This window comes from Oryza brachyantha, chromosome 12, assembly GCF_000231095.2.
Source record: "Oryza brachyantha chromosome 12, ObraRS2, whole genome shotgun sequence".
Lineage (NCBI taxonomy): Eukaryota > Viridiplantae > Streptophyta > Magnoliopsida > Poales > Poaceae > Oryza > Oryza brachyantha.
The window spans coordinates 3,718,739-3,746,255 of record NC_023174.2 but is presented as its reverse complement, the minus strand read 5'-3'; the positions used below and the strand labels follow the sequence as shown (position 1 = coordinate 3,746,255).

The 27,517-nt window shown below is 42.5% G+C and overlaps 2 protein-coding genes across 2 annotated transcripts; both read left to right on the top strand.

Moving 5' to 3' along the window:
- The first annotated feature begins 1,065 nt into the window (after window positions 1-1,065).
- On the top strand, window positions 1,066-11,812 carry LOC102703919 (protein SUPPRESSOR OF GENE SILENCING 3 homolog). Its single transcript, XM_006664352.3, has 6 exons — window positions 1,066-1,092; window positions 1,769-1,941; window positions 2,732-3,035; window positions 10,576-10,820; window positions 10,979-11,136; window positions 11,295-11,812. Exons 2-6 carry the CDS (start codon window positions 1,906-1,908, stop codon window positions 11,521-11,523), a joined length of 972 nt encoding a protein of 323 aa, XP_006664415.2. The 5' UTR covers window positions 1,066-1,092; window positions 1,769-1,905; the 3' UTR covers window positions 11,524-11,812.
- An 8,672-nt stretch (window positions 11,813-20,484) lies between these two features.
- LOC102703638 (protein SUPPRESSOR OF GENE SILENCING 3 homolog) lies at window positions 20,485-26,320 on the top strand. The gene is made up of 6 exons (XM_006664351.3): window positions 20,485-20,591; window positions 21,416-22,254; window positions 22,767-23,055; window positions 24,857-25,101; window positions 25,314-25,480; window positions 25,623-26,320. Exons 1-6 carry the CDS (start codon window positions 20,540-20,542, stop codon window positions 25,840-25,842), a joined length of 1,812 nt encoding a protein of 603 aa, XP_006664414.1. The 5' UTR covers window positions 20,485-20,539; the 3' UTR covers window positions 25,843-26,320.
- Window positions 26,321-27,517: the final 1,197 nt, after the last annotated feature.

Sequence of the window (27,517 nt, the reverse complement as noted above, 5' to 3'; positions counted from 1 at the left end):
TGTACATCACCATGACTCAAGCTACAAAGCCGAAGTACTGAAAATACACATATTTAGGACACAGAATGGTTTCCAATCCATCAGATCGATTGCTACAGGTGCTGCCGGACGAAACCAAAAAAAAAAGAAGAAAACAAGGGCTCTGAAGGAAAAATTAAACCCAAACGCATCTACCTGCAGCAATCGCCCGCTCAAACCACTAACGTCGTGTGCCGGGTGTTGTCGTGGAGCAGCTACGGCGCCGGGTGTCGTCGTGGAGCGTGACGCCGGCGAGGCAAGGCACGTGACGAGCGGCAGCACCACGGACCGCTGTGACAAGGGGCGCCCCAGGAGACCGCGCGACTAGCGGCGGCGCCTAGACAGGGGCGAAGAGCGGCAACGCCGGGGGCGGGGGCGAAGAGCGGGCGGTGCTGGGGGTAGGGGCGACGACACTCTCGACCTGGAGGCGGCGGCGCGGCGCTAGGTCTCGCACGGTCGCATTTGACCCTCCACTCCCGTATCGATATCAGATGGCACATGGAGAGGAGCGGTAACAATTTTGTATTGGGCCCTTATCCAATCCCCATGTATTCGATAACGGGTCATCTAAAATAAACAATTGTAACGAAATCAGTTAGCGCTGGTAACAGATACGGACCAAAATCATCCCGACCAAACAGCTCCTTACTGGTATCCATCTATAGGTGTGTGTTGTTTGAATCTTTTCGTAATTCCTATCCTGTACATGTACAGTTTGTGAACCGCCAAGACGCTGAAAACTGGTTAGTTCGTTTGTTCGTTCGTTTTCACACTAGTCTAAGAGTCGGAGTCGTCGAGGCTACTCAAGTCAAGCAGCAGCGCGTCCACTCCCAAATCCCACACGCACGCCACACCAGATCCACTGTCATGTGGGGCCATTAGGCCCACCCATTCCGGCCCCCACTTGTCAGTGACAGTGGTACACTGGTCCTGTGGTGCGCTGCAGTACTCCCACTCCACTCCTGCACTGCTCTCCCAACGGACCTCGCTCCTCACGGCCTCACCCCTCCCCCCCCCCCCCCGGTCTGGAGATGCCCGGCGGCGGCGGTGGCCGCGGCGGCGACAGCTCGGCCGGTGAGCTCTCTCTCTCTCCCCCCCTACTCCCCCGCTCGCGCCGCCCTTTGATCGGCGGGTTGGTAGGAGATGGTCGATCGGCTCCCGCAATGGCTGCCCCCCGTAGGAAGGTTTCAGGGCGGTGGGTGGCCTCGTAGTCGTATGCGGGATATTGTCATGTGCATGAGTGCATCTGCTTCCCTGGGCCTCTGCCAATTAACTGCACTGCATTCTGCAATTCTACTACTCCCTAGGAAGTAAGCATGCATATTGTCTAAAACAAAGAGGAAAGTAGGCAGCGTTTGGGGATAATTGCAGCAAAGCTTTATGGACCTTTGCTGTTTTTGTATGTATGATATTTTTTGTTAGATTTATAAATTTGATCGGTGTGGATTTGTCTTGGATCGTGCTTTTGGGTCAGATTATTTCTCGGCTTTTACTCACATGTTTTCTGAACTGCTAAACGGTGTATTTTTTGTAAACGTTTTTATACATAAGTTAACTGCCTCACCTTTGTATATAGTAGACACTTAACTTATGGAGACGTTAAGTGTTGACTAGATAAATGAAAAGACTATGCCCTGGCATTGTCCAGCGTGCAAAAATGTACGTGATGGAGTTTCCTGGTACATAGGGTTACAACCTTTGATGGATCATGCTAGAGCAAGGGGTTCTAAAAAGTTTAAGCTTCACGCAGAATTGGCTGGATTGCTGGAAGAGGAGCTGTATCCTAGGGGAGTTTCAGTGGCACCATCTGGTGAGTTTTTTGGAATCTGGAAGGGATTGCGAGAAAACACTGATCAACAGATAGTATGGCCACCGGCGGTGGTTGTTATGAATACTCGATTGGAACAAGATGAGGATGGCAAGGTTGTGCTTTCTATTTCTTGCTCGAGCTAATAAATATTTTGCTGTTCTATATCGTTTTCTGTTGCATTATGTCTAGAAGTTTTTCTGGCCTATTCTAACTTATGTTGTTTAATTATTTACTATAGTGTTGTATCGGGTCACATTTTTTATTTGTTTTGAATGTCACTTAATTTTAGGTTCGAAGGATGCATATGGATTTACTGAAACCTAAACTGCACTCATAACTTTATGGTTGTCTAAGCTAATCAGTTGTATTCAATGTGTAGCAAAATTAAAGAAATAAGAGTGGTTTTTTTGCGTACTGTTCTGGTGAATTTTTTTTATCTATTGTTGACAAATAAAATGTGAATACATCCTTCATGAGCAATTATGAAGGGAAATATGATGGTTTCCATTATTTAAATATCAGAAAGTTTTCATGTGCACTGTAATATGGATCCACTGATATGGTTTATCTTCATTATCATCTTATTTCAATTATCATTTTTATATTAGTTATATTATGTAGTAGCAAAAAAAAGTCTGTGTTGAAGGTTTAAAATATGTACAATATTGAAATAGCATAAAACTGCAATCAAACCTATTATAGTTTTCTTTATTATGCTTTGTTTGCATTCATACTCCACTGCAGAGAAACATAAATATGGATATTACTCAGGATTGTCTAGGCATAGTTGGCCAACCAGTTGGAGGCAACTGTAAAAGAACATACATGTGATCTATCTTTTAAGCTGTACAGACTTTAGATTTATTGCATTCTAATTAATGTTTCTTCCTTGACTTGTTATAGTGGAAAGGCATGGGGAAGCAAGAGCTAATTGATTATTTCAGTGAATATGCTGTAAGCAAAGCACATCATGCCTATGGCCCAAAAGGGCACCGTGGCATGAGTGTGCTAATATTTGAGAGCTCGGCTGTGGGCTATACAGAAGCAGAACGTTTGCATGAGCACTTTGTTCATCAACGAACAGACAGGCATGCATGGCAGAAGAATCACAAGGTTAAATTCTTACCTGGTGGTGGTGGGGAAAGGGAGCTGTATGGTTTCTTAGCTAGAAAACATGACATGGAGAATTTCAATAGACATTGCCACAGTAAGCCATCTAACTGTTGTCCATTCATTTGATTAATTAATGTTGTGTCTTTGGTGCAATTGTCATTCATTTGATAATAACCTTCTTTCATTAGTTTTTATCTCCTGAATTCTTTCTATCTGTCGCCAGTTATGATTGAACACCTCTATGATGTGCTCATGCCAAATACTAGCTTGCTTTCTAATGATAAGCTGTATATTCTATTCTTCCTCTTTGTTGGAATGTGATCGTTGTTGGTATTATTTACCACAATATGTTTTCACTAATGTTTCACTCCAACTGGTTTCATACCTTCATTTTATTTTTATTATGGAGTATGTTATTGTAGTATACACAATAATGCTCATCGGCTGGGTAGCTTTCTGGTAGTTTCTCTACTACTTGAAAGCATGAATGTCTATTTGTATTTCCATTCAAAACGAAGTTCCCCTTCTTGTTCTAGGAAGAACATGGCATCCCTTGATTTATGCTAGGTATAGATTCTTCCTCGTTGGGTTCAGCTAGAGTCCAATGCAGCCTATTCTAAAAAAAAAACGTTTCTTGCAAATTAAAATGTCTAGACTATGCTGAATTGCAACATGGTAATGGGTCCTAAGGTTTCATTACCTTTGTGCAAATAGGAAGCATGTGCTTGTTTTTCCTCTTGTATCTTTCTTAACTTAAGAAAGCAAAGATGATTTATATGGTGAATGAAACTTATTTTTGTTCTTGTATCATTTCTTTTATAAGATTAATTAATTGCTGAACATCGCATTTGGGTTACGTTCAACCCTTGACACATTGACAGGTTGATTTCTTCACATGCATGGCAAGTTGGCAACCTGTCAATCTGTCATTCATCGTAGTCTAACTGTGTATCAAAATTTGGCTTTATGTTTGCTGTTATGTCTTGTTCATAGTAAATTAGGAAAGGGAAGTTTTTGCGGGGAAGCCCAGACTGGGCTTTACCAATTTCATTAAGGAGGAAAGCAAGTACAGGGTCGGTTTTACACTCAGCAGAGTTTGCTGAGGCTAGGAAAAAGAAAAAACCGGCCAGGGCCGGGGAGTCACAGACGTATGCTACTCCTCACAATGTTTGAAATAACCCGCTTCCCTCCAGGTCACAATTTCATCCCTGATCTCGTTGAAAACCTGAGTCGCTGATCTCGACTTGTTTTCGAAGATTCTGGCATTTCGCTCTTTCCAGATGAGCCAAAAAATCAATAAGCAAGCGGAATCAAAGGATTTTCTGAAATTCTCTTGAAGCACTTCCGTGTCGTCAACCACCATTCGTCTATTGCCATGGCACTCTCCCTCGGCAGTTGGAATGGAACCGATGTCCAGCATCTCCACCGGTCCCAGACCTGGTTTGTGAAATGGCAGCTAATGAACAGGTGATGACAAGTTTCCTGTGGCGCTTGGCACAGGGGGCAAGAAACCTGTGTCGGCCATCCTCGCTTCATTAAGTTGTCCGCTGTTAAACATCACTCCTTCACTGTGAGCCAAATAAAGAAGCGGATTTTCGTTGGGGCCCTCGTCTTCCACAACAAAGCACCCCATCGGAAACGTTCCTTGGCTAGGAAGAAGATCTCGTAAGTTGAGGAGGCCGTGAAGTTACCATGAGACTCCCGGCCCCAAAAGATAGAATCATCTCCATTTGCGTCCAACTGTATGTCCTCGAGATGGTCCCATAGTTGCAGGTATTCTACTGTTGCTCTGTTGGATGTTGCTCCTCTGATAGTTCTGATCCAATGGCGATTATGCATACCTTGGTGCACTGTCATGCTGGGTTTGGAGGCATGGGAGAACAATGCCTTGAAAGCTTGTCTGATGGGTCCACACGGTAGCCAGGTAGATTTCCAGAATTCTGTATCCTTCCCATCCCCCACTTGCACATTTGTTGCCGCATAGAACAAATTATCTAGTTGACGATCGTGTTGGTATTTCGACAGTGTCGCCCACGGCCTGTCTTTCTGTATTTTCGCCAGGACTGCCCATTTCAGCCGCAATGCTTTTCCGAAGCAGTTAATGTCTTTGATGCCTAGTCCTCCCAACTGTTTTGGCATACAAACTGCATCCCATGCAACTAAGCAGTGCCCTCCATTCACTGTTTCCTGCCCCTTCCACAAGAATCTTCGGCATTTCCTGTTGATTTCCTTGATCGCCCACTGCGGCATAGCCAGGACTGACAACAAGTGAACTGGTAAGGCCATTAGCACCGAGTTGATCAGTGTGAGTCGGTCCCCTGTGGACAGGAGCTTCGGCTTCCATCCACTAACTTTTTTGGCGAAACGATCCATTGTTGGTTGCAAGTCAGCTCTCGTCAATCTTCTCAATGATAGTGGCAGTCCTAGGTACGTGATAGGAAAATCTTGGATTTTGCATTGGAGCAAGTTAGCCACCATTTCTTTTTCTTCGTCATGGCATCGGATCGAAGAGATCGAGCTTTTTGCAAGGTTTGGTGTGAGACCAGTGGCTTCTCCGAAGGCTGAGAGAATCCCCTTCACTGCCATTGTGTTTTCCTCCGTTGGTGCGAAAAAGATGACTGCGTCATCTGCGTAGAGGGAGATCGCTGGCCCTTGCAAACCTCTGTCGACCGCCGATAGCAAGCCTCTGTCTGTAGCTTTGGAAAAAATATCTCGCAGCACATCCATGACAAGTACAAACATCAACGGCGACAGGGGGTCCCCTTGTCGCAATCCCCTTGTTGGTTTGAACGGAAGACTCTCCGATCCATTGATTTTGACCGTAGTTTCTGCCGTTGATAACAGTGCCGCCATCCAAGTTCGCCATTTGTGCCCAAAGCCTCTGTGCCTCAGCAGATCAGCGAGAAAGGGCCAGGAGACTGAATCAAAGGCTTTTGTAATGTCAAGCTTGAGCAGGATAGCTTTTCTTCTCCCTTTGTGTAGCTTCAGGGCCAAACCTCTGACGAAAATGAAATTTTCATGTATGGATCTCCCCCGGATGAAAGCTGTTTGTGACAACGAGGTGAGCTCTCCCATTCTTTTTGCCAACCTTACTGCCATTACTTTGGATACCAGTTTAGAGAAGCTGTGAACTAGACTGATTGGCCGGTAATCAGTTAGGGATGTCACCCCCTCTTTTTTTGGCAACAGGGTTATGCTGGCAGTATTTAGTCTTCGGAGGTTCTGAGTGTTGCCTTGATAGAACTTGTTGAGCGCTGCCATCACATCTACTTTGATGCAATCCCAGCAGGATTGATAGAAATAATTAGTGAAGCCATCCGGTCCCGGCAATTTCTCATTAGGCAGTGCCTTGATCACTGACCAAACTTCTTCCTCAGTGAAAGCAGCTTTTAGCTCCTGTAGGTTTGCCACTTTGGTCCCAAGTTCAGTCAGGTTCAGGGTTCTTCCTTGGGTTGGTCGGCTTCCAAGAGTTTGCTGAAAGAAACTTCTTGCCAACTCCTCCATGTCCCCTTGTGCGGTTGCAATCTCGTTGTTGTGCTCTAGGCGTGGAATGTATAGCTTTCTTCTTCTTGATAGCGTCTTGATACGAAGAAAGTTCTGCCCAGCATTTCGTAGTGCCGTGATCTTGGCGCGCTGGCGCCATCTGATTCTTTCCAGGGACGCAAGGGCTAAACACCGCCCCTTGCAGGCTGCGCTCAGGCGCCGTTCGAGCGGAGTGAGCAGTCTGGTTTCTTGAGCGAGGTCCAAACGGAAGATTACTTCGTGGGCTATCTGCAGTTGCAATCTGATTGAACTAATCTTCCTCTGTCCCCAGATGCGCAAATTTTTGGTGAGCCTCGCCATCTTCACATACAATACTATGTATGGATCATCGCTGTTCACCTGCTTCAGCCAGGTTTCATTGACGATGTCATGGAAGCCCTCCATTTTGGTCCAGCAATTCTCAAAATGGAAATGACGCGAGGCTGTGCTTCCCTGACCACTTGATAGCAGAAGTGGGCAGTGATCCGACGCCGAGGAGCTCAGTGCTTGCAGGTTCGCATCTGTGAAGGAGTCTTCCCAATCTGTGCTGACAAACACTCTGTCAAGCCGAACCAAAGTTGGGATTTGTTGCTCGTTGCTCCAAGTATATCGCCTCCCAAACAAATAAAGCTCCTTCACTTCTAGGCTGTTGAGGCTGTTTCTGAAAGCTCGCATCATTCGTCTATTGACTCTTGAATTGTTTTTGTCTTCTGCTGAGATAATCATATTAAAATCCCCTGCAATAAGCCAGCTGCCCCCACACAAGCCCTTGACATCTTGTAATTCTTGCAGGAATAAAAGTTTGTCCTCGTCCCTCTGTGGCCCATAGACAAATGTAGCAAACCAAGACCTGTTGCCCTGCTTTTCCTGCAAAAGGATTGTGATGGACCACTGTCCAACGTTAATCAAGCTCCCCAGGAACACCTCGCTCTGCCAGGCCACTAAAATACCACCCCGGGTTCCGGCTGCTGGCAAGGAGGCTTGCTGGTCGAACCCCGGGCCACAGATCTGAGACAAGGTGGTTTGATTCATAGCATCCAACTTGGTTTCTTGCAAACAAACTAAGGAAGCTTTGGCTGATGTCACAACTTCTCTTACAACGGCTCTTTTGGCCACATTATTCAATCCACGAACGTTCCAAACTATCATAGAAAAGACTACTATGGGGGATACAAAGTGCTTCAGCTACAACATCCATTGCCCCAGCGGTTACATGCTAGCGATCGCGCCCTGTTGGGCCTGAGGTAACCCGGCCTCCTCTTCTTCGGCTTGTACCGGAGTCGGCGGTGTGTCGACCTGCAGTCCCAGAAGTTCCCCCAATGCCCTGACATGGCTCGTAGAAAGCGGTTGGCAAAACAGCTTGGCATACTTCTTGGTCGCCTCAGCAGCAGCGTCATTACCTTCAACATCAACGCCGAGTTTCTTCATCATCACTTGCTGTGCTTTGGAGACAACATGCCTGCGAGCGCCATTCCCCTGACTGTTGATGCGGGGGCTGCGGCGAGGAGTGAAGTCTTGTGGGATGAACCTCCTTGGGGCCTTGGCAATCGGCTCGGACGCCGGCGGCCGACCCAACACCGACGACGCTGGCGAGGTGGTGATGGAGTCGACGAACCTCGAGACCAACGCGGGCAGATCAATTTGAACTACCTGGGGTTCATCAGCGTCGGCCCTCCCATGTAGCTGGCCGGTCGGCCCATGGTCAGCCACGGTGTCCGATCCAGCCAGGTTGAAGCCGAGGGAGGCATCGAGTTGGGCCGTTTTGGGCCGGCCCATCGGACGGGGCCGGCGTCGGCTGTAAGTGAGAAGCGGCTTGTAAGTCGCCTCAACCGCCTTCCGATCTTGTTCAAAACTTCCCGCTTCAGCGGCCAGCTCATTGCCGCAAGAGGAAATCTTCGCCATCAATGCGCCATCTGGCGCCATTAATGCCTCCCCTTCCCCGACCGGCAGATCCTCGGTCGCCTCGTCGCCCACCGTCAGCTCTGCGAAAAGCTGACTGAGCCCGGGATTTGGCAATCCTTCCTCGGCCTCCCCGCCTTGGACTTGGAGTGGGCCCGGTGGGGAGTTGATTGGGAGCAGCATGACCGGCGGCGGCGACGACGGCGGCACCGCTGCCGCCGGGAGAAACAGCTCTGCCACCATGCAGGCCGAGACTGCGCTGGCCATGGATTTTTTTTCCTCGGTGAACTTATCTTTGTCATTGCTGAAGAGGAAGAACCCCTGCTCCTCAGGGAGCTTAGGGTTGTCGTCGCCGAAGCGGTACCCCTGGTTCTCGGGGAGCTTGGGGTCGTCGCTGATCATAGTCGGGGCGCCGATGATGGTGGCCACGGCGTCTACCGCGGTCTCCATTGCCGGCGCTTTTAGCAGCAACAATGCCTTCTCCTCAGTTGGCGGCTGTTTGCTTGTATGCTTGTGGCCCTTAACCGCTTGATGTGGAAAGCCGCCGGTGGTGCCATTTGGACGTCCTCCGAACGGTTGGCTACCGCCCATGCTTCTCCGGGTGGGGCCCGTCCCGTCCACCCTGCCGGGGTGGCATTGAAGGGTGAAGTGGCGAGGGCCCCGACCGAGCTGGTCGTCGTCGTCGTCGTCGCTACGCCGCGTCAGGTCGAGGTGGGCCTCCCACCCGATCGGCGGCGCCGGGTTGGGGTCGACGATCTCCATTAGATGTACCAGTAGAGTGTATTCCAAGCACCGCTTTTCGGTGGGTGGGGCTGGTGGTGACGTTGGCGATGCCGCCTTCTCCATCTCGGTGGCGATCTCATCCATGGAATCTGGCGCCCTCGCTGGCCGGACCAGCAGGGAGTCCGAGATGGCCAGCAAGGCCTCCTTGGGTATCTCGTCTGGATTAGCCGCCCAGGCCAAGACCTCGAGGGTGCGCGCATCCGCCGGGGGCAAAAGCTCGACGAGGTGGCAACGCTAGTTAGCCAAGAGAATCTTGATCAACTCCTCCTCCCAAGCGTGCGTCGGCAACCCCTCCACCCCCAGCTTGACGAGGTATTTCATCTCCGAGCTCCCAGCCGCCGCCCATCTACTCCAGTGGCAGAAGTCGATGCGGCATCCTCTGATCCACATGTTGCCGGAGAACAGCAGAACGACCCTGTTGGCGTCGTCCGGGTTGGCGAAAGTCACCAAGAAATCATGTGGGGCACAGACCTCGACCCGAACGTTGTCGCGGTGCACCGCACAACGATTCTCCAACGCTGCCACCAAGGCCGCCGGGGAGAGGGGGAGGCGGTTCCCCCTAACTGTCGCCAACAAGGCGTGGGGCGAGAGGGTGGCCTCTCTATCCGACATCCCGGCAGTCCATGGGGCTACAAAGCGCCTAACTCCAGGCCGCCTCGAGGGATCACCGCAGTTCGCCTCCATTGAGCACAGCTTCTTAGCCACCAGGGCGGTGGGAGATGCTTCGCTTTTTTCTCTGGTCTCACAACCGTCTGGCGCACCTTAGTCTTCTTCTTCTCCGGGCAAAACCTATCGATGTGCCCTGGGAACCAGCAGGAGTAACACCTCCTCTCACCCTGACAGGCCGCCTTGATGTGCCCCAAACCCAGACATTTGTAGCAACGGCCGGCTAGCCAGTGGGGTATTGATCTTGGATTGAATGCAGGTTGGTGGCCGGCCGGTGGTTGGCCGGCCGCGCGCCTTAACTTCTCTGCCCTAACTCGAATTTTCCGTTGGACACGGAACCAGCCATCTCCCTCCGCGTTTGACATGTGGCCCGTCGTCGAGTGGACGACCTCGCTCCAGGAGCGGGACAGGGAAGGTGTGGGCTCCGCCGGCCGGCGGGGGGGCCCCCGCTGCGAACGGAGCTGATGCGGGAGGACGAGCGCGAGGGTCGCTCACCAGCCTCATTTCTCTCAAAACGTTGATGTTTGTCAACGTTTCAGGAAAGGGAAGTGGTGCCTTTGTTTGGAATAAACAGGTCCTTTTTGAACCTTTTAATGAAAGCATGGACCTTTCAAATATCTTCACAACAAAATGCACCACTCATGTGCCTACGCATCAATTGAAATGGCCTTCAGTATTTTCTTTGTTTTCTTATCTTGGCTATCCTATGGTAAGCTTTATTATATAAATTGAAACCCTTTCCTCATTCTGTTACAAATTTTCAGGGAAAACTTGTTTGAAATACAAGATGAGATCTTATAATGAGATGGTTGTTACCCAAATGAAGCAGATGGATGAAGACAACCAAAAACTGAATTCTCTGAAAAACATAATGGTTAAGAAAGAGCAGCACTCTAAATTAGTGGAGGAAAAATTGGGTGTTGTTACCCAGAAACGTCGGGAGGCAATGGAGGAGAATAAAAATGTCAGGAAAAAGTCCAAAGAGAAGCACTTGGAGTACAAGAATGAGGTGTGGTTGCTTAACGGTTACCCTAATGAACATTCTTTTTTGCTAGCATATTTATTTATCTTATGATTCTTGTTATTTATTAGAAATTTGCTGGGGACCCCTCCTGAAATTGAAACTGCCACATATCCTTGTTCACCTTGGCATTCTATTCTTCGCAGATGAAGCTCCAGGAGCAATTTTATCAAGATCAAATTGAAAGAATTCACAAGGCCGCAGAGGAGATGGAAATTAAGTTTGAGCAGTTGCTGCAAGAGGAGCGAAAAAAGGCTAGACGGAGTGAAGTTGTCTCTGGAAGTACTGAAGATCGCAGGCAAAGGTGTGCAACTTTGTTTATATATATATATATATATATATATATATATATATATATATATATATATATATATATATATATATATATATATAAATTTTGAGCTGTCCACTTGGAATTGAAATGCTCTGCATCTAACTAGCCGAGATTGTTTTGTTGCACAGGAAGGAAGAGATTCAGAAGTTTATAGACTGCCAGGTGAAGGACGTCGAGGAATTCGAAAGTGAGCGAGACAAACTGATCAAATTGTATGAACAGAAAAAGGTGAAGCTCAAGTTGGAGTACATGGCAAAGGAGGTTGCGCTTGAGAAGAAGCTGGACGTCGCGCTCACCGCCCTGATGGATAAACGCAAGCCGGACATCTTCCAATCCCCCACCTCCGGTTCGACTTGAATATCGACGACAGCTACCGTACATTTCCTGCTCGTATGCAATAAATCTAAGATCAAGGTTCTACTTGTCGTATTAGTGTATTACAGTGTCGTTGCGCATTGGGATTGGCATAGTGAATTGTGGATTGCTGGCGCTATTGAAGACAGAAGGATTTTATGTGTATACCTTCCCTGCAATTTTCATATTTTGGCCATTTTGAAAAACTTATTTTATAAATAGATCTGTGAAAAAACTTATTACATAAATAGATCTTTTTGACCGCGTCAACGTTATTGTCGCCGTCGTTGTATAGGACGGCGCCAATGACATTGGCGCCGTCCTCCTGCCATACGAACTCAACAAAATCATTTGGAGGACGGCGCCAATGTCATTGGTGCCGTCACGACGCCAATGACATTGGCACGGCCAAAAGGTTTTTGTGCAATAAGTTTTTTCACGGATCTATTTATAAAATAAGTTTTTCAAAAAGACCAAAATATCAAAATTCTACTATACCTTCCAGTATGATGTAAATATAATGACAATTGTATTTTATGTGTATACCTTCCAAATATGAAAAGTATAGAGAGATATTAACCTTGTGACGTTGGTCGCGTGCTTAAATCTATTACTGGAGTTCTTATCGTATTGTTTACGTGTTAAACGCATGAGGAAGGGGTGGCGGTGGAGGCGTGGCTGGAGGTAGGGGCGTCGGTGGAGGTGAGGCGGGAGGAAGGTGCGATGCTGCCTTACGTGGCCGCCGGAGGAAGAGACGGTGGCACGATCGTAGATTCATTTGGTGGTGGAGTTTCTGTTCTATGATTACAGAACGACGTCTCGCGCGACACAACCTATACCTACATTGTTTAGTTGGATGGATTTTCGCTTGTACGTCAATATTTGTTCAGTTTAGAATTGTTCAGTTTGGAATAGTATAATATATATATATATATATATATATATATATATATATATATATATATATATATATATATATATATATATATAGGATGTGAATATGTTCATGTACACTTATGTAGTAGTGTGTACTGAAAAGAATTACATTATTTACACGGTTGTATTATAAATTACAATATTGGTATTAGTTGTTCATACGTTAAAGTATTTATTGACTGAGTTAAATTTTATGATTGTTTTGTGATGATGATAACATGGTGAGTGTATTGAAAATGATTGCATTATTTTGTTGTATATTACTTAATTTTTTGGAAGTCAACTATAAAAGGTCAATCATTTTATAAATTGTGTAAACTATTATTTGTAGAGAATAAGTCATCGCAATGGCCGATAGTAGGATATCATTTTAATGCCTGTTGGAGTACAAACAAATTGTAGAGAAGATATTCAAGAGTGAGGAAGAAGGATTTCACTTCTACAATATGTATGCATGAGATAAACGGTTTAGCATAAGAAGATATTATGTTGAAAGAATCTATATCCATACTATTATAAAAAACGGTAACGATTCTGCCAACAAATTTCGTCCGTCATCCATATATACGTATTCGTTTTCGTAAGGTATTTGTATTCCGCTGAGGACTTGCGCAGCGATCGATGGGCCACGGCCGCTGCGTCGCCAGGTTGCGGGCTGTGCCCCCGCACCATGGCAGCGGCCCGTGTGCCGCGCGCTCGCCTGAGTGGGTTGCACCCGCGCTGTTGCCTACTTGCCTCGCAGGCCGTTCTAGCAAAACAACTATAAATTACTTTATTTATATTTATATTTAGCATTCGGTAAACCTCAGTTGAAACATATACGTATATGTGAGGTTGATTCATATAACATGGTTTATATAATCTCAATCCACCTAGACTCTCAGAGCGTGGCGCTCACACAGTCTAGCACAACTTTGATGGACAAAATCACCATGAATATCCTTTAATACCGAAAAAATAGTTATAAATACAATAATTTATGATTTAAATCTGACGGACAAATTTTTTCATCATAAAAATCATAACCAATTGGCATAGACCGTGTTCTATTTCTATCATTGTTGTTTACATAGGTTAGGATTGTGTTTCTCATAGTACTTATGTATATTTGAAGTTATTTTTACCCGTAGCAACGCACAGGTTTTTTAATTTCATCCTATAGCCACAATGACTAGCGAATTGGGACGAATGACTTTTATTTTTTTAGACGAAGATGAAAGATTAAATATCCTTTTATTCTTTTATTTAAATTTGAGTAATACGTAATGAAATTAATTATTATAGAGTTGAAAAAACTACTTAAAAATATGAGACAATCAACCTATATATATATATACACACACACACTAGCAAGATACCCGTGCTACGGGTCAAATGAATCATTATATATTAAAGAAATCACTAAAACATATATGAAATGCAGTAATAATTAATTAATTATGTGAACCATATGATAACTATATATCATGTTAGTAAAATTTAACAAACAATCAATCCCATAAAGAGCAATTAATCATTGCGTGTTTTCACTATACATGATTCAACAATAATGGGATGTGAATGTGAAATTGTCTAGCTAAGTTCATAATTTGCAAAATCATTTTACATTTAATTCAATAAATATAGCCAGGATATTATTTCTCATGAAGAAAAAAGATTCTAGAGATAATGACTAAGAACTACTATCAAAATCACATCAGCGGGCTCATACAACCTGAAGGCTTCTACCATAAAGTTGTTGGCAGACGCTTTAAAAAATAAGTACATCTAAACAAGACAAAATGTTACTTAGCATAAATGATAAAAAAAATCAGTACGTATGTAGAACAAATGACTTGGAATGTACATTTCTAAGCCATCAAAAGTTATTTAGTTGTGATAGGTCTATACATCGAAGATGGAGCAGAGAACAGCGAGGATATACGATGGATATAAGGACATTACACACACTCTCTCCTAGTTTAATTAAATTCTGATTTTTTTAGCTTTCTCCTTATTTTATCTTCCCTTTCTTTTTTTTTCCCTTCTGTCTTCTCTTCTTTCTTTTCTCCTTCTTCTTTTCTTCATTATTTTCCTCTAACGGCGGAGAGGGAGTCCGAGACGGACGATGACGGCACTTACAATTTCTTAGATTAAGTTCTCTTTTTTAAATAAAAGTGCAATTAAATTTTCGTCCTTCTACTTGAAATTATACATATGAAAAATAATTTTCATTGGTAAACTTTCTACTTATACAAAATATTTCGATTCATAAACATGATACCTAATTCTTAGATTAAGTTCTCTTTTTAAATAAAAGTGCAATTAAATTTTCGTCCTTCTACTTGAAATCATATATATGAAAAATAATTTTCATTGGTAAACTTTCTACTTATACAAAATATTTCGATTCATAAACATGATACCTAAATAAAAAATTCTATTTATAAACTTTTTACATAAATAGACATAAACTTTATACGTAGATAAAATATTTCTTTTTATAATCTTTATGCATATGTATTCACAAAATTTAAATATAAATAAAATATTTCTATTCATAAACTGTATACCCAAATAAAATATTTATATGTAGAAATATATTTGATCCCAATGGTCAAAATAATCTACCCTAAAATCACAATAATAATGACTTGATTTAAGAATTTATTAGGTGTCAAAATTTTGGTGTTAAATTTGTAATCTATTGTCTAATATATTTGATAATAAAAACAACACTTTAAATTAAGATTCAAATCTAAGTTTTAATCCGCTAATCCCCTGATCAGGAGAGCCCCCACTCGCAAAAAAAGATAAGACTCAAATCTAAATTTTGATCCGCTAATCCCCTAATCAGGCTAGCTCCCGCCGGAAAAAAAATGCTCAGCGTTGCTTCCCGCGGGAGTTCGGAGTCCGGGCAAATAAAGGATACGCTGCTCCCTGCGGGAGTCGAACTCCGAACTGTCAAGTTGCAAGTGGAGCGTCTTATCCAGCGGTCCGAGAGCTATACTTCTATCAGTGTTGAGCACACCAAAAATTTATCAGGACTACCGAACGAAGGAAACGCACGGACGAAAATTTAGCAGAGCTTACGAAAATTTAGCACAAGTGGCTGACACGCGGGGCCCACGACGGATGAAAAAGATCGGTAGAATCGTTACCGCTTTTTATAATAGTATATATATATATACACACATAGTATTGTTTAGTAGTTGAGGACATGTGCATATGAAAAAACTGATGAATAACTAACACTAAAAGAACATATAATGTCTATATAAATCTGGCAACATCAAAGGCAAAAAGTTCTCTCAAGTCTCAAGGACGAGAAGATGGGTCGCGTAGCGATTAAGCAATAAGAAAGTAGAACCTTTCCCAGACTAGCGAATTGATAAGTACTTCGGAGGTTCGACGGGCATCCTTTACCAGAACTGTTCCTTTTCCTAAACCTGCCTAAGTGTGAAGTCGATGGAGGAAAGGGCTCAACGCTACGGTTTAGTACTGGGAATTTTTAAGGTTGGTAAGAAGTTTACTGGTGTACTGTCTCTATCGTAATAAAATATAAGTATCTCTATATTGTTTAGCTTAGACCAATGAAATATCAAAAGATTCTTTTTTAGTTACTTCCATGATCAATCTTTATATTTTGAATTGATTATATTTCTTTTTAAGTATTCGATTAGCTCTATAATCATTGGAATGATCGAAAGCATGTAAATCAATACACGAATGTTTCTATTATGATAAAACATTTAAATATTAGATATACCTATATTTCAAAACAGAAGGGTGCTCTGTACCACAATCCACAACACTAGCTCTAAAGTTAATTTAATATAATAGTTATATGTAAATATATCCTCAACAGTATGTACAATGCTATATTTGAATGGGCCGGGTTCCATAATAGAGAGATAGAAATGACCTAAGAGCAAACCTAGTAGCTCATGCATATGTGATCATCTATATGGCCATTTGGATGACCTGGAATTTTAACATTTTGGTCCTTCTAAAAACTTATTTTATAAACAGACCCCTAAAAAACTTATTTCTCGAATAGACCTTTTGACGGCATCAATATCATTGGCGTCGTCCTTTAGGGGGGCTTAGCCGCCTGACCCCAGTTCTTCCTTTGCTGTTGCCTTCTCCTCTCACCTCCTTCACCTCCCTTATCAAATCCACTCGATTCGAAAGCTTTTTTTTACAGAGTTTTTCGAGGAATCGAACTGAAGGTAAACTCCACCGTTCCCCTATTATTTCGTTCGTTCTATTAAAACATCATTTATAGTGAGAACATCTAAATTTGAATAACCTCTCTAATTTAGATCACCATCTATTTTTATATGATGGGATGTATGATCTGTTGGAGCCTATTTTCCTTCATATCATCTAATTTTAATATAGATGATATGAAGCATAAGTTGCTGGGTTTGCTCTAATGATACATTTGCTATCCATCCTCACCGTGGGGCGCACCATAGGGCCTTCTCACGGATTAATAATTCTTCATGCTCTAATACCCATCTTTTATATACATGATATTTATAGTTTGTTTTACAATTGACTACTGTATACTTTACTGATTTCTAATTTTCATCATTTTTAGATAAGAATAAAGTTAAACTTTAAAATTAATTAATAATATCTTTATAAATATTAATTTATTGTATAGACTATTATAATAAAAAATATAGTCTAAGATATATTAAGAGGTACTTAGATCGGTTTTCTATTATAATAAAAAATTCCATAGTTGAAGATATTAAACTGAAGAGGTACAATTCGCTTTTCTTCTTGAACTCTTAATCTCTTCTTTCTATGAGGTTAAGGCTCACCAAGTGGTTAATGTTACTTCTCTCTTCTCTAATAAAGCAACATCATCTTAATTGTTTTTGTCTTACGATGATATATCAGGGGTGTAAATTACATCTTATCACATCAATTGATTTTAGTTTTACAATGATACATCAATGGTGTAAATTACATCTCTTTACATCATTTTAATTGTTTTTAGCCTTTGAATGATTCATCAAGAGCGTAAATTACATATCTTTCTTCAAAAGACACACCATACAACCCAACTATTTATAACATATAGATAATTAATAAAGGCACACAAATACATAAACACATAAAAAAATTGTATAGCAGGCAAGAAAATTTTATTAGAACTGATATGTACTATATTATCATACAACTCTTTCACAGCAACACACGAGACATCCATCTGGCTTCTATTTTAAGTGAACACGGATCTAAAGCCTTCCAACGTTGATTATTGCACTTTTTTTCGTTTGGTTTGGACTTTGGACGGCGACTCGGCGAGACCGCAACAGCACCAAAGTCGAGTCATTCCACTTTGTTTGGTTTGGACGGCGACTCGGCGCGACCACAACAGCACCAAGGTCGTCAAGTCAAGCAGAACCGCGTCCAACTGAAAAAGCCAATGAACGAGGGGGTGTGTCCGTTACCACGTGAACATTTTATTCCAAAGATGATTTTTAACGGAGATATTGTCTTTACTAAATAATTTATAGGTTACAGATTAATTTTTTATATAAATTTCCCATATATAAACTTTCTAGGTATAAAGATGAAACTTTATGTATACACATAAAATTATTATATATATATATATATATGTATGTATATAAACATTATATATATATTTGTTCACGTGGATCAGGGAATGCTGGAACATTAGTTTACAACAAGTACAATAAGTGAGATCTAAACGTGATCTAAAGAGGAGAGAAAAAATAAGAAGAAGAAAAACGGGATAAAGATTTATAAACTACTCCCTCCATTTCATAATGTAAGAGATGTTTGACTTTTTTGTTTGCAATGTTTGATCATTTGTCTTATTCAAAAAATTGTGGAAATATCATTTATTTTGCTTGTGACTTACTTTATTATCTAAAAAACTTTAAGCACGACTTGTAATTTTTTATATATGTACTAAATTTTTAAATAAGACAAATGGTCAAACATTGAAAAAAAATCAAATATCTTACATTATGAAATAGAGGTAGTACAACACAAACCCAATGACATTAAATATCAATGAGAGGTGCACCATATATAATATAAATTTGTGTAACTATTATATAACATTAATCTATATTAGGGCATGCACATTGCGTCGACGTGGCAAGGAGCCATAGCTCACCACGTCGGCACAACAGTGCCAGCTAGCCATGGACCGCACCCTCGCGGGGGTCCTCGTCTCCTGCAGAGAGAATAGCGTCCTCGTCAGGTTTGTCAATGAAAAGGCTGAGGCGAGGGAGAGAGGGACGCACTGGATATGCTACCGCCGTCCGAACTAGGGATGGCAATGGCCCCGAACCCCGATCCCGACGGAGAAAAACTCTATTAGGGTATAAAAATAGGGTGAAATGGGTACCCATGGGGCTAATATTGGCTTAAAAGTCCCTCATTGGGTAAGGCATGGACAGGTATGTTTCCCAGCTCCCTGTCCCCGTGTACCCATGGGTACCCGTATAAATTGTGAATATATACCTAACTCAGCATGTAGCCCAATAAAAACAACTCATTAGACCCATATAGCAAATAGAAACCCTAGCTCTCATAGCAACTTGACCCGAGTCGAGTAGCCACTCCGTCCCTCAGCTACTTTCTATCCTTCTCTCTCGTTCTCTCTTTCTCTCTTGTTCTCGTTCTCTCTGTCTCTCTTCATCATTGAAATCCAGACAGCCGGAGCACAGAAGAGCGAGGCTGCTGGTCGCCGGCGGGTGCAACCGCTCGTCGTGCCGCCACCCTCGCCCTTGTTCGCCACGCACCGCGTCGATCGCCTCGACGCCGCCCTTGCCCTAGTTCATCACGCAGTCGCGCCTCTCTCTGAGCCGCCCTAGTTCGCTGCGCCGCTGCCGTCGCCCTAGGTCGCCGCGCCGCCGCGTAGGTCATCGCCATCGCCGCCACTTTACCGGTTGTCGGGTATGGGCACCCATTAGGTAACCCGTACCTGCCTGAGGATGGGGACGGGGAGAAATCCTTCCCCATTTGTGGGGATGGAGATGGGGGTGGGGAAAATTTATTTCTATGGGGACGGAGACGGGGTGATAAAACTCGACGGGTGCAGCCCTGTTGCCATCCATAGCCTGGATTGGAGTGATCGTTGTTGGGCCCCATGCGTCGTCGCCCCGCTCCGTGCGTCGTCACTGCCGCACGTTGGATCTGCACACCGCCGCCATCGTGGGCTGGATCTGTGCGCCATCCCGCTCCGTGCACTGCCGCCGCCATCCCCAGATCTACCAAAGAGGGGGAAAGGGGCGTGGGTAGAGGACGCCGGAAGGGGGAGGAGCGTGGAGGGTCACCGCAAACACAAGAGTAGGTCGGGGAAAGGGGCGCCGGAGGGGAGATGGGCGTGGGCGTCGAGCGGAGGATGCCATCTACGTCGGTGGGGGAGGATGTGCGTCGGGGTGGGTAGGTGAGGGAGTGGGGACCGGTGGAAGGATATAAGTGCAGTTATTTTTTATTTTACAGGTGCTAAAGTGCACAAATCTATATATATAAAAGGGGATGGATTGAAACGTAAAATTTGTAGGGTCCCACCACAAGTGGTATGTATTATAGAAAGAGTGATCTCAATCCACGTGACAACTAAGACTACTCATGTTATGTGGCTTGCATAGTGCATGCCCTTAGCTCTCTCTTGCACCTCCTCGTCCAACCCCATGAGCCACACAACACATCTGAAATTCTAAATCATTGCAAAAGAGTCTATAGCCCGGTGGTTACAAAGTAGCACGTGAGGTCCTAGATTCGACTCCTTGTTACAGCGAATATTCTTAGGCTTCTAACGACTTTGTGTTTTCAGTGGTGACTTTGTCAATCTGGTGCTTATAGGAATAGGGTTTACGTGCGTGCGTCCTTAAAAAAGAGTGTGCGTGTGTTGTGAGTGTATTAGCCGAGACACACCAGCGACTCTCTAGGCCCCCTGCTGGGCCCCATGTGTCAGTGACGAAGGAACTACTGAGAAGACAAGGCCGCCATCTGGACATCTGGTTCTGTGCACAGTGCAGCGGCCCAGCAGTCACCACTCCCCCTCCTCCTGCTGCTGCTTCACCGAGAGACCCCCCTCGAGATGTCCGGCGGCGGGGGGGCACCTGGCTCCGGCAGCAACAGCAACGGCTACGGTGAGCTCCCTCCTCGATCTCCCGCTCGCGCCGCCCCCCTTCTATCGGCGGGTAGAACTTACTACTAGCTAGAAGATGGTCTATCTATCGGCTGCCCGTGTAGAGCTGGATGGAATGGCCTCGTAGGCGGATTTGGTGCTGCGCATATCTTGCATCTACATTCCTGGGCCCTCTTTGATAACATTCTGGTTAATTTAACTGCATTGCATTCTGCTCCCTTAGTACTAGGAAGTAAGCATATAGTATAGCCTATTTTTATCGGACGACTATGATTGAATTATACTACCAACTGGTATATTAGGTGTAATAGAAATTTGAAGTGATAATATTGTCCTTTTTATTGTGATCATTATTGCAAAAAAACAAAATTATAAAATACTACTAATCAATTAATTAACAAAGTACAAAAATATTATTTTTAATCAATGGCTGAGATTAGTTCTACTGGTAGGATAATACTACCAATGGAATGCACTGAAGAGGGACCTAAGTATATATTGTCTGAAAAGAGAAGTTTTGGGGTAACCGCAGCAAAACTTTATGGATTTTGCTATTTGTATTTTTGTGATTTTTTGATGACATATATAAAATTGATCAGTGTAGATTTTTCTTGCAACTCATATCTCTCTTGGAAGTAGCTGTGGTATTTACTTTACTCATTAATAGCAAACCTGAGTTTGGAGATTGTGTGATGTTAAATTCTGCGAGTTATGTGGTCAGAGATGTGGATTGTATGTTCCACGGTACTACTTTTAGTTTTTTTTTAATTTTGTCATACATATAGAAAAATACGTTATTACTTTATCCAACTGTTCTTGATCTAGGGCATGGTTGGGTCGAGAAGAAGTCGAAGAAATCAGAAAATTCAGTTGGGAAGGGACAAAGAGCACCATGCACTTCTTCCAATACTTCACATGCACCTAATAGGGTGTGGCAAGTAAGGAACGGCAATGGATCTGGTTCGGTTCAACATTCTGATCGTAGGCCTGCTACCAGATGCATTTCTAGGTCACTTCCACAAAATAAGCATACACAAAGGAAACAGAAAGAACCAGTCTCAGTTGTGACTGCACCTCCTGCAAATGGCTTGCAGTGGGTACCCAGGTCTAGCTCATCTGTCTCTGACAGCAATAAGGATGATGCTCCTACATCCAGTTGTGACCCTAAAATGGAAAATGGTGAAGATGACAATGCATACGACGATGATTCTGACAATGTATATGATGATGATGATGATTCTGATGATGATATGGTTGATGATACTGAGTCAACTGAGAAAAATTTTGAGATTCGGAAAAGACATGAGCTGTTGAAAAGTATTTTTGAACTTCTGGAGAATTTAAGTGTTGAACAAATAAATGACAAGTCTAGGCACTGGCATTGTCCAGCATGCAAAAATGTACGTGGTGGAGTTGCCTGGTACAAAGGGTTACAACCTTTGATGAATCATGCTAGAACAAAGGGTTCTAAAAGGGTTAAGCTTCACAGAGAATTAGCTGCATTGCTGGAAGAGGAGCTGTATCGTATGGGAGTTTCAATGGCACCATCTGGTGAGTTTTTTGGAATCTGGAAAGGATTGCGAGAAAACACGGATCGTCGGATAGTATGGCCACCGGTGGTTATTGTTATGAACACTCGATTGGAACAAGACGAGGATGGCAAGGTGGCATTTTCTGTATGATTTAGTGAACTTAAATTGCACCCATCACTTTATGGATTTCCACTGTTTGTTCTGTATTATAACATATGTCTCAAAGTTAAAGAAATAAGATTGGTTTGTTTTCGTGCGGTTATGGTGTTCTTTTAGTTTTATCTATTGTCTGATAGTTGTCTTATGCATCGCAACATAGATCCACTGACAGTTTTTCTTCATTACCATCTTATTTCAATTATCATTTTTATGTTAGTTATTATATTATGTTCCTGCAAAAAAAATTGTGTTGAAGATTTAAAATATTTGCAATATTCAAATAACATGAAACTGCAAGCAAACCTATTGTAGTTATTTTTTTATTATGTTTTGCTTGCATTCATACTCCACTGCAAAGAAACATGAGTACTGCCCAACCATTTGCAGGCAATTGTAAAAGAACATCCATTTGATCTATCTTTTAAGCTGTATGAAGTTAAGATTTATTGCATTCTAATTTATGTTTATTCCTTGACTTGTTTTAGTGGAAAGGCATGGGAAACCAAGAGCTCCGTGGTTATTTCATTAACTATCATGTGAAGGAAGCATGCCATGCTTATGGTCCAGATGGGCACAGTGGTATGAGTGCACTAATATTTGAAGGATCGGCTGTGGCCTATAAGGAGGCAGAACGGTTGCACAATCACTTTGTTGGTCAAAGAATGGACAGGAATGCATGGTTGAATCTCAGGGTCGTTGTACCTGGTGGGAAAAAGCAACTATATGGTTTCTTAGCTGAAAAAGAAGATATGGAGGAGTTCAATAGATCTCATGGTATGGCATTTAACTTTTCATTTATAATGGTCTGAAGTCTGTTTAATTATTATTCATCTGGTAAATTAGAAATGGACATAGATCGGTTCGCTGGTAATTTAGGGTTTCTCTAGTTCAACTAAATGAATTAAGTTTCATTTTTTTAACATCAACTTAATTCATTGTGTTGAACTAGAGTCGACCCTAAATTATCCATAGAGGATCCATGACCATCCCTGTGGTAAATAACTCACCATTTTACCTTTTTTTTACCTGAATTATTTATCTAACTTCTAAGCCGGAGATGAATGCTTTTCACTGTGAATGGAACTTGGCACATGTCAATTGTCAAGCTGTGTTATTGTGATACTGTCTTCACAAAGGACATATGTGGAGTTGCATATTTCTTTTCTTCCTCCGCATTGGCATGTGATTGATTTGTGGTTACCATGCTCACATTATGTTATCCACAGATAATAGGATTAGGAGGTATTGGTTACACCACACACAACTGATATGCACTTCACTTGATGATTTTCCACTCCTCCCAATGGAATTGATTATTCTAAACACTTTTGCTGTTTTGTTTTGATATTGTACCCTCAAGCATGGGCCAATGTATTTAGCTTCCATTTGTGGTTGAATTTCCACAGTGGCTATTGTGTATTACAGCCAGACATGGGGCCCTTCGTTGGGGTCTTCTATGCTGCCGTACCTGGCACAGGCAGCGCCTCCACCCTATTGAACTGTCCCACCCTGCTATCTGTGACCCCCCAAATGGGAAATCAATGGACAAGGTATAATTTATGGTAGCTGGTGCCTCTTCAAGCCCTTCCACCCCCCCCCCCCCCTCCCCTGCGGATGCTTCCCACTAGCACGGAAGTAGAGCAATGTATCCTGGAGGGGGCTAACTCCGATGCATTTTATCGGTAGTAGAATTTAAATATACTGTTGATCTATTTTTATCGGACGACTATGATTAAATTATACTACCAACAATATTAGGTGTAGTAGAAATTTGAAGAGGTAATATTGTCATTTTTATTGTGATCTTTATTATTAAAAAAACAAAATTATAAAATACTGCTAATCAAGTAATCAATAAAGTACAAAGATACCCTTTTTCTACTGGAAGTATAATACTATCAGTAAAATACACCGGAGAGTTGCCCATCCTGGAGATACTGTCACTGGCCAGTTTTATAAGTTCACTGCCACACACTAAGGCCCTCATATTCCGTAATTCTTCGCCACCATAGCTGCACAGGACATCGATTTTAGCTTTCAGTTCCACTACTCCATGGGGCCTTTTGCTGCATAGAAAGCATTGGTTTCACTTTCACGTGATACTGCTTGTAAGGAAGCAGTTGATTTGGTTGGAGTGAGCAGCTTACAAATCGACTGAGGGTTGATTTGTCTCCAGTATGCGTGGTTTCCTGTCCCACGTTCTGTTAAGTTACCTATCGTGCAACTATCTTGACGTCAGTTTCTTCATATGCGTGCTATCTTGTTATTCTATGAAGCGATGCGATTCTTCTTTGTGCCTCAATGCTGACTTATATTTGTTGTCTTTTGTTACATTTTTTTTAAATGGAGGCATGCTCCATACATGTTGGCAGTGTACTTTGTTAGTTTAAAATGCGAACATTATTAAATATCATTTTGGAACCTTTTAGTGAACACCAGATATTGATGTGTTGTCAAATTGAAATGCATCACCCGTGCAACTCTGTATGCATCTAATTGCCGTGTTTTCCCCACAGATTTGCTTTGCTGTTGTATGGCAGTAACATGGGCTATTTCTTATTTCTATGATTTTCAGAAAAAGACTATTTGAAATACGAGATGACATCTTATAATGAGATGGTGGTTACTAGATTAAAACAGATGAGTGAAGACAACCAACAACTGAATTACGTGAAGAACGAGTTGGTTAAGACAAAGCAACATTCTAAAGAAGTAGAAAAAGCCTTGGGTGCTGAGACCCAGAAACTTCAGGAAGCAATTGAAGATAGTATTATTTTGAAGAGAAAAACCAATGAGTTGTTCTTGGAGTGTGAGGAACAGGTATCTATCGCTTAATGGTTTCCCTGGTGGACAAATTTTCTGCTAACACATGTACGATCTGCAGCCAGAAGTAACATATTGTAAAAATCTGCTTGGACAGTCACTCTTCATTAATTAAAACTTTTGGCATATAATTGTGTTGCCTTTTGTCTCATGTAAACTTTGTTTTGATTTCGTCTCCTTTTCTCACCTTGTGGCTCTATACTTTTCAGATGAAGTTTCATGCAAAATTTTATCATGATCAAATTGAAGGACTCCGCAAGGATACCGAGCAGAAAGAAAGTGAGTTTGAAAGGTTGCTGCAGGAGGAGCTAGCACAAGCCATAGAGTGTGATGTTGACTATGAAACTGCACAAAATACAGAAAATTGCAGGCTAAGGTGCGCTCCTAACACATGGTTGGAAGCGGTTGAAAATTGATACTTCTGATTATTCTTCTATTGATCAAATATAGAAACGGGTGTCTGTGAATGGAAAAATTCCACATCGATGTATCGCTAATCTAAAAGTATTTTTGTGCAGTGAGGAGCAGATACAAAGAATCGTAGATTGCCAGGTGAAGGACGTGAAGGAGTTTGGAGCTGAACAAGATGAATTGATTAAAGCCCATGAAGAGAAGAAGGCGAAGGTCAAGAAGGAGTACATGGAGAAGGATTTTGAGCTGGAGGAGGAGCTCTATGCGGCTCTCACCAGTCTGATGGAGAAACACAAGCCGGACAGCTTTCAATCCTCCAGCTCTTGAAGAGCTATGCTGTCCATCTTGTCAAAAATAAAAATAAATGAAAAAGAGCTGCAGCCCACCGATACATATGCCTTGCTCACAACAATCTCAAGAGGCTATGCACTTCATAATGTACATGCCGATATGTTATTTGAACTGCTCAGAAATTCTCTCCCAAGTCGCGTCTCTGCGCAATCGTGTTGCATCCACAATTTGTTGTTCTGATTCTGAAATTTTTATGCATCTGCGAAGATACCAGTCAATTTGATGAACTGGCAAACAGTTTCTTCTTCTTCTGCCAAATTAAACCTAGACGGTTTTTATCTCACTTGTAAGTTAACGCAAGGAAGAGAAATATCAAACATATTTGTGGTTCTACAGTTCTACTACTTTGCAGGCCAAATAATTCGGAATTGTCAAGTACTACTAAGTCTTTAATACTTCTAGAGATTCAGAAAGTGTAAGCATGGTTTGAAGTTTGGACTTCGGAATGAGAAATCTGTTTGGATTTTGAGTGATGTATGGAAGCATGTGGTGCTGTCTCAATAGGATGTCGTGTGTGCAGTTCAGCAAGTGAATTTCAACACCGCCTCTGTTTTAACCGCACAAAAGAATCGACCAATTCGACGACATCTTGACAGCTACAATGTTCAAGCTAAGCTGTAGAACTCAGTTGATTTCTGAACTTCTAACATGGAGCAAGAATTTGGGATATCACACCATGTTAGCCATGCAGTGCCCAAGTCCGGAACATTAATCGCCATTGATGCATGGGCAATAAACTCCCAATCTCGCATTCATAAATTTCACATGTCTCACACATGAATGACAACCTATCATCGTGTCATGCATGCGTCCAGCCTGCATTTTTTTATGAAGGAAAACAAAGAAGCGAACAGCAAAACGAAATTTTTGTGCAGTAGCAGAGTAGCTAACGTTCAAAATTCAACATAAGTGCTCAAATGAAGACACACATAATTTTTTTTTTTTTTTGCATCGAATGGCCTGAGTAAACCACTAATGCAACTCATTATTGTGCACTTTGTGCACTGTGCAGTGTAAGATTCAAAGATATGTATAAATTTTAATCATCGACCAAGGGTAGATCAAAACCACTACTGCAACTCATTACTGTGCACTTTGTGCACTGTGCAGTGTAAGATTCAAAGATATGTATAAATATGAAAGAAGTTCCATGGAATACAAAATTGCAGCATAATGTCTTTACACTTCAAATAATTTTGTATTTGTGTACCCCTACATATGAATAGGGGTGGTAATGAGTCTAACTATTTTACGTATAAAATTTAAGAGTCGGGTCCAAAACAGGTTAAAAATAAAATCATACAAAGTTTTGAGCTAATTTTTTTAGAATTAAATAGGGTTGCGAAAGAACCCACGGGCATTGGCCAATTCCCACCCCCTACACATGGATGGCTTACCATTTTGAATGCTTCGATATGCATTTGCCACCTCTCCTATTCCCATAAACTCGTACTGTCACTCGTGAATTACTTCCAAAATTTGATGTCAAAGGACAAAATGCATCAAATAGGATAGCACAATGAAAAAAAATGAAAAAGCAAAATGGTTAAATAGATCGAACCAACATCACTTCTCCTCACTTTATGACAAATTGATTGCTCACGATTCAGCTACTACTAATGAAGCCTTTGTACTCTGGCAGCTTTTAAGA